At 27.0% G+C, this 7749-nt stretch overlaps 1 protein-coding gene across 1 annotated transcript in view; it reads right to left on the bottom strand.

The window, feature by feature from the left end:
* Positions 1-4126: 4126 nt before the first annotated feature.
* Positions 4127-7749, bottom strand: part of LOC117179181 — a 12893-nt gene continuing 9270 nt past the window's right edge. Inside the window, exon 2 of the mRNA XM_033370912.1 lies at positions 4127-4573. Coding sequence (XP_033226803.1) covers positions 4272-4573 — 302 coding nt within the window. The 3' untranslated portion in view covers positions 4127-4271. The remainder of the gene's footprint in view (positions 4574-7749) is intronic.

Here is a 7749-nt window from a genome sequence, read left to right as displayed (position 1 = left end):
CCGCTCCGCGTAATACTTGATAAGTGATCACAGGGGATCAGTCCGTATTCTGATCACTCTAATTCTTCTGAACTATGAGAAATCGCATAAATATCCCAACCTTTGAAATTTTGTATGTTTTTCACGTGCAAAAAACAATAGTGAACGTTTTTTGTGTCGAACATTTTATAACAATTTAATCTGTAAATTCTTTGACATATTTTTAGAAATGTAATAAAGCTGAATAATAAAAATGTTTCTACGTTCAACATCTCAAATAGTTTGGTGATCGGACTTGGAATTTTTCGTAATAAAAATGAAGGGGCAAATACATAAACCCTAGCGAGGGCCCAGCTGGGCATTTCCACAGTGGGCTGCCTTTATAGGGCCTCTGGAGGGCCACTAATAAAAAAAGGCTAAGCTGGGCATTTTCCACACGGGTAAAGCAGGTGAATTTGAAATAAAAATCTGCCCGCTACACGATACTGTGTACTGCTCCCACATTTGCACACAGACCTTTCAAAATTAAAGGTCTAAGCATCGACAACTGTAATTTGTTAATCCCGAGTTCTCTTTAGTCAAAGCTCCTTTGACTTTAATGAATGCATTCTCATCATTGATCTTGTACTTCGCTCTTAATTCGGTCGAAAATACGAATATTTCTACATTATGTTCAAAACTATTAAATATAATGTGTATTATATTTATTTATGTACCTCCCCCTAAGACTGCTTATTCATATATTGAAAAATAATGTAGAAATGTTATCTTTTATGATTACTTTAATATTTGCGCCTTATTTTGCACTATCTTTTATTCTCAGTTACACTGAAAATTCAATCAGCACAATAAATGTATGTTATTACAGTTAAAAATATGCATTGGCATTGACACAAATGTATTTTAATTGTCTTATTCTTATAATTAAAAAATTGTGCATTCTATTGAAAAAATTGTTATTAAACATTGTATTGCAACTTTTCTCGTTTTTATTTCAAATACTTAATTTATTTATTTTCAATGTTATTTCTTATAATTCAAACTAAAAATAAGCATTCTAGCGCACGATGATTCCAATCAAGTTTTTCATTATAGATCAGGCGAAAATTTTTGTTAAATGAAATATTATGGTGGTTTGATTCTTTTTTCTTTAGAGATAATTTTAAAATTCTTTTATAACAAGAATTTATAACAAAATTTTAGATAATTATTGGTTAAACAACTGCTGTCTTTTCATTTTTTCTTCTCTTGTGTCGTTTATCCAAAAATTTAATTTTTTTATTTTTAATCTTATTTTTTACGTATAAAAGAAAATCTACTTGTTTAATCTAAATATTATTAATAAAAAATTTGTAAATCCTTCTTGGTCGAACAACTTTTTTCCATACATTTTTTTGCTACCTTGTGTCTTTTTTGAAAAAATTTAATTTTTTTATTTCGACTAAGCAAAAACTACGCATCCATTTACAAAATTATCATTGACAAATTTGGATCAGTTTTCACTCATTTTTGGATGAACAACTTTTATCTATTCATTTTTTTTATAGCTTGTGTCGTTTCTCCAAAATTTATTTTTTCATGTTTAATGTATTTTTCTACGAACAAGTCAAAAATTATGCAACCAATAAAAAAATCAATAAAAAATATCAATTCTTAACTCAAAGTGGAATAGTTAGATTTTAATTTAAACAAATTAATTCTTACTGAAAAAAATCTTCTAAAAACCATGTTAACTTTTCTAACACATAAGCCAAATACACAGTGGGAACAAGCATTAAAGAACAGATTTAGAACGTCTTAAAAATGTCCTAAGTCAGTCCATAATATAACGTTCCATAAACATACAATGTTCCAGAAACGTTTTAAAGACGTATTTCGAAAATGAAACGTTTTTAGAACATTATTTGGTCTGACTTAGGACAGTTTTTAAAACGTTCAAATGAAGTCTTTTGACTTGTGCGTCCAAGAAACGTTTTTAGGACCTTCCAATTACGTTCTAAAATTTTATGCACATTGGGTAATTACATTTTTCGTTAAAAAAAGCAATTTTCATGCGAAATTTGAAGAAAGTAGTTTAATTTGTAATTAAAGAGATGAACGCTCTGCAGAAATTATTAATCTTCAACCAAAAAAATGAATTTTGAAAAAAATAGTTGAACATTCAACCAAGGAGTTGTATTTTCAACCCAAAAAGAATAATTTGCAATAAAAAATAAAATATTTGATATTTCAACAAAAAAGATTTTAATTTTTAATTAAAAGCCATTTAATTTAAATAAATGAGATCCCAAAGATTATTCTTCTACCGAGACAGACCAATTTTAGGGAAATTACATAAATTTTCAACCAATTAGTTGAATTATGGAAATAGAAAGATAAATTTTTTAGAATTAATAGAATAGTTGAATTCTCATTGAGGAAAAATTGATTATAAATTTTTAATAATGAATCATCCACAAAATAGTTGAATTTTCTACCATATAGTCGAATTTTCTAACAAATTTATTAATTTTCAACCCGAAAATATAAAATTTCAACAAAAAAGTTTATTTTAAACTAAATAGTTGAATTTTGCGTAAAAAAAAATTTTTTAACCCAAAAAAGGGAAGTTTCAACAAAGTAGTGAAATTATCTATAAGAGGTGTTTTATTAAATTATGAATCTTAAGCGAAAAAAAATGAATTTTGTTAATTTTATGTAAAATATAATTAAATTTAACCAAAAACAGATTAATTTTCAAACAAACTGTTGCTTTTAAAAAATAAATAGATTTCAGCAAAAATGATGAATATTTAAAAATATGATTGAGTTTTTAACCAAATATTTGAGTTTTCAATAAAGAAGATTAATTTTTTTACCAGAAAAGATGAATTTTCAAACAAATCGTTCAATTTGTTTTTGAGAAAAGATCACTTTTCAATCAAAAATGGAATTGATGAATTTTCATTGACAAAGATCATTTTTAATTTAGAAAAACAAGTTTTTTACAAAACAGTAGACTATTTAAGAGCAAAATAAATTTTCGACCGAACAGTTGAATTTTACACCAAATTGTTGAATTTTCAAAGCGATAATATTCCTACAAAAATTGTAGAATTTTCTACAATAAGGATTATTTTCAATCAGTTGAATTTTTAACCTAAAAACATAAATTACAAAGGCCGACAAAATTTGTACCCAAAGACCGGACTATGAGACCCCGAAGGATTTTGGTGTCCTAAAAACGAATCGATTGTCTAAATTTTTGCTAGACGTCAGGTTTTTGAGATATTCTAACTAAAAATTTAAACAATATATATAAAATGTAATTTATCGCCTTATTATATTCAATTTGAAAAGTTCTTTTGAATCATTAGGAAATACAAATTTACAATCGCCCTCTCCTAAAAATATTCTAGATCCGTCTTTCGACATGAAAACATATGAAAAAATGTCGAAAATTTTCCTTATCATCATGAAATGCAAGAAAATTTAAACTAATCTTTTTTGTACTTGAATGCTGACGAAATTCTTTGTGCAATATTTCATTTTAAAATCTTTTAAAAATATGTAAGAAACGAAATATTAGTAAAAAATGACTTATTTTACAGGTTAAAGTATTTGCTAATTCGATAGTGGGAAACTACTAATTATAAAGTGAAATATATTAATCTATTATATTATCTATATTTTATCATATTCTATAAAATGCAAACACATATACTAATTTATTTTTAACAGTGTATATATTAATTAAATGGGAAAAGTGATAAATACAACAACAATTATTTTTAAAAAACCCGTTTGCGTAAGATTTTTAACTTTATTGAAACAATGAATAGTCAATTTGGTGAAACTTCTAAACAGACATCACCCTGATATACATCAGGAATTTTTAGTTTATTGCTACAAAATGGAAAAATAAGTGGAAAACAGAAATGTTCAACAGACAAACGTTTTATTGAAACAATAAAAAAGCAATTTTTGCAACATACAATGTCGCAAAATTAGAAAAAGAAAATCTATAATTATCATACTTATATCAAATTTCTACCAGTATAATCAAATTTTTTTTAGTACGATTATTATTTATTTACAATAATACGTAAACTGACTGATAATCCTATTTTAATATCCATACTCTTTAATCCCATCACATCCGCTAGGCAAAGCTCTCCACGAGGGCCGATTAGTTACTGCTTAAAAAATTGTAAATATCGCAAGTAAACTATGAAACTGCACTTTTTAATTAAATCAACGAACAATAAATAAAACCAATAGATAAACTTTTTATTTTCGGAATATTAAAATATCTAATTATATTCCTCTGGATTTGTGTACCGGCGTCTCCCCATGTGAAAATTTGGAAGTCGGTCAAGCGTACGCATTCGTTGACCTCGTACAATACCTAAACGATTGACATTTTGACCATTTTGTGGATGAGAGTTTGGCACTGGACCGTTTAACACTGGACCGTCAGTCAGTCCATTATTCGAGTATCTTTGCTGATAACCGTTTGGCGATCCACTGTATGGATGACTTCTAAAAGATTGACGACGAGCAGTCCTTTTTTGCTCCTCCACCACCTCCGGGTCTTCTTCGGATTTACTCAATTCTGTAACAAGACAATAGAAAATTTAATATTTCTGATTCTGAGTTCAGTAAATATTATTATTTTTTTATCCCTTTCAGCGTAAGTAGGACACCCTCGGTTTTAGCATCGTTCTACTGTCAAGTTTCAAGAGGTTCGCATGAGAAAAGGGTATGCATTTTTAGATTAATCTAGGATTGCCGTGTTGCTTTTTTAAAAAACACATTCGTTTCGCAACACTGTTAGGACACAAAAATACGCAAACTTAATGATAATCATACAGTAAGATTCATACCTTTTACTCTAATCAGATCGGCTAAATAAAGCTCTCCACGCGGACTCATTAGTATCCTAGGTCTTTTCTTTCATGTTTTAAATAAACTAGCATCATCAATCCTATGATAGGCATGCAATTTGTTTTTCAATTTCAGGGGAAAAACAATTTTTAATAAAAATAATATTTTCGAATAAATATTTATCGCATCCTCATAATCGAAGACTTTAGCTGAGAAGTGAATAACGACTGGGGAAAAGTCCAGATTTCGAGTGAAGGTTATAGAAATAAAATTTTTCTAACATTCTTGTGAGTATTGAAAAAGAGTTTTAACGATTTCTGATGTGTCAAATCTAAAAATTTTCACAAAAAGTTCATCTTTACCACTGAAGCCTTGAAGTTTCAAACAGAAAAGATGTTAATTTTAAATAAAAATTAGTTTGTCTCAAACAAAGAAGACGAATATTTAATAAATAAAATAATAAAACTTTGCTCAAAATCTTCCAGATTGTCTTCGATATTTTAGAAATCTTTTGAAATTTTTTAAAAAATGTATATTTCTTAATAAAATTTTCAATTTTAATTATAAAATTTCTCAATTTAAAATATTAAAAGTTTTATGTTATAAATATCATTTCGTAATATTATAATCTTTCAGGAATTTTACTATAAGCAAATTTTATGATTTGGAAATATTACAGTCAGAAACTTTATTTTTCAGGATTTTTCAGTTCTCCAGCGGTATGCATCATATAAAATAAAAATATTATTCAAATAGAAAAAATATCCAATTTAAATTTTTGCACCACTTTCGTGAATTTTAAATAACAAGATCCCAAAAATTCTGGTTTTAAAATTTCAGAAAATTAAATTTCTAACTTTTTAAATTTTATTACTATTTGTTTTTAGTACATTTGTGTTTTTTCTTAAATATTTGTGACATTTTTTTTGTAATTTAAAATTTTCAATACTTTCCAGTTCAGTAATTATATTTTCAGTTTTTTTCAACATTTGAGATGTTCATTTTGCCGCAAAATTATTTCATCCCAGTATATGATTATAATGCTTCTTTGAGGCATTAAACTAAGTATGTTTAAAAAATAAACTGATATTTTGAGAAATTTCTTTTATATATTAACGAATAAGTTTCTCTACATGAAGGAATCATTTAACAATGACGAATTTTAAGGATCTTATGTTACTATGAATACTTTAAGCAATCTGGGAGTCTATATTGGACTTTTAAAGTAAATTTTTGTTAATTTTTTCATAATTCACCTAAAAATGCAAGTAGAACTAAGTTCATAAAATTTTTTTTTTGTACAAAATCGAAAATGAAAAAGTTTTATCTGGGAATTTTGATAAATGTTATTTTTTTAATTAAAAAGTGCTTTCATTTTAATTTTCTATCATAAGCATTAAAACTTCCAAGATCGGAAAATTTGTAACAAGTGATAAAGAAGATAAAGATTCAAGGTATTTCGAGAATAAAATAAACAGAAGTAAGCCTTGTGTAATTAATGTACGTTTCAATCTAAATGAATATTTAAATGAGGTGGTTAAAATTTGTACATGCTCTCGAATTTTAATTATAATGTGTCGTTTGCCTATTTAAATTAAAAAAAAGAAAAATATTTTTCAATTATTTAAAAAAACTTTTCATTATTTTTCATTACAATATAATACTTACGACAATCTTGTACGAAAACTTATTTACATAAAAAGAAAGAAAAACCATGAAAACCGCCAAAAGTGAAACTTTTCACTTTTTTGGACTTATTTAGAAGCTTATATTTTATAAAATAAGAATCACAACATTTTTTAATCCATCAGACATAACAAAATTTAAGGTTTTCGCTGGATTTAATCTAAACCAATATTAAGGTGTGACATGTTTTAATTTTTGCTATACTTTCTGAATAAATAAATGTATTTGTTTTATACGTACCCATAGAATTAAAGAAAATCATAAAGGTTAAGACGGATGTGCAAAAGAAAATCTTCATTTTTTTCAGAAATGAATAAAACTTATTCATGTTTGATACTGCTCGGGTATATATACTACTCGTAATTGAGAAACCTAATGATACTGAAGTCTAAAAAGCCAATGACTTTGAAAAATTTTGAGGACGTGATGACACTGTGCTAACTGGGTTAACTTTAAATAATCATGAATAACGAAAAGAGTTTGATTCATCTACCTAAAACTGTGTCGGAAAGAAAAAAAAAGCTACTTTATTCATTTCAATTGAATAAAATCATGTAATTTTATAATGTTAACCCTACACGGATCCTGCGGGGGACAAATGAGCCCCACGCGAAATTCAATTAATTCTCCTGAGCATTATCTCTGATTTTTTGGTGCAGACCCTAACCATAAATCAGTTCGACTATCCTAGAGTGCGGTGAATTGGTTAATGTTGCCGATTGTTCGCTGTCTGTCAAACAAAAAGCAAATTCCAAGCGCTTGGGGCACATTTGTCCCCCAGTGGATCCGTTACGTTCGAGTTTCGTCACGTTAAGTCAATTTCATATTTTTATGTAAATGAACGCATTTGACGTATATTTACAGTATATCATAGTAATTTAATGTTCGGAATTGATTTTTTGTAATTTAAGTAAAAATTACTAAAAATGTGATATAATTTCTTTGCCTTGTATTTATATTTTTTACAGTTGCTTCCTCCGCAAGGCTACTTTCTTAGTTATAAATTTTATAGTTTGTTTGAAAATTCCAGAATTTTGTTGAAAAGACATCGTTTTGGTTAAAAATTCAACTAGTTTCGTACAAAATTGACTTATTTTTTAAAACTCATATTTTGACGCAAAAAAGTCAAACTAAAATCTTGTTTGGTTGAAAATGCAACTATTTTTCGAAAATGTAGCTCTTTATGTAAAAAATTCATCTATTTGACTAGATTGCATC

Source organism: Belonocnema kinseyi, chromosome 8 (genome assembly GCF_010883055.1).
Source record: "Belonocnema kinseyi isolate 2016_QV_RU_SX_M_011 chromosome 8, B_treatae_v1, whole genome shotgun sequence".
Lineage (NCBI taxonomy): Eukaryota > Metazoa > Arthropoda > Insecta > Hymenoptera > Cynipidae > Belonocnema > Belonocnema kinseyi.
This window is presented reverse-complemented; position numbering and strand designations above follow the sequence as displayed.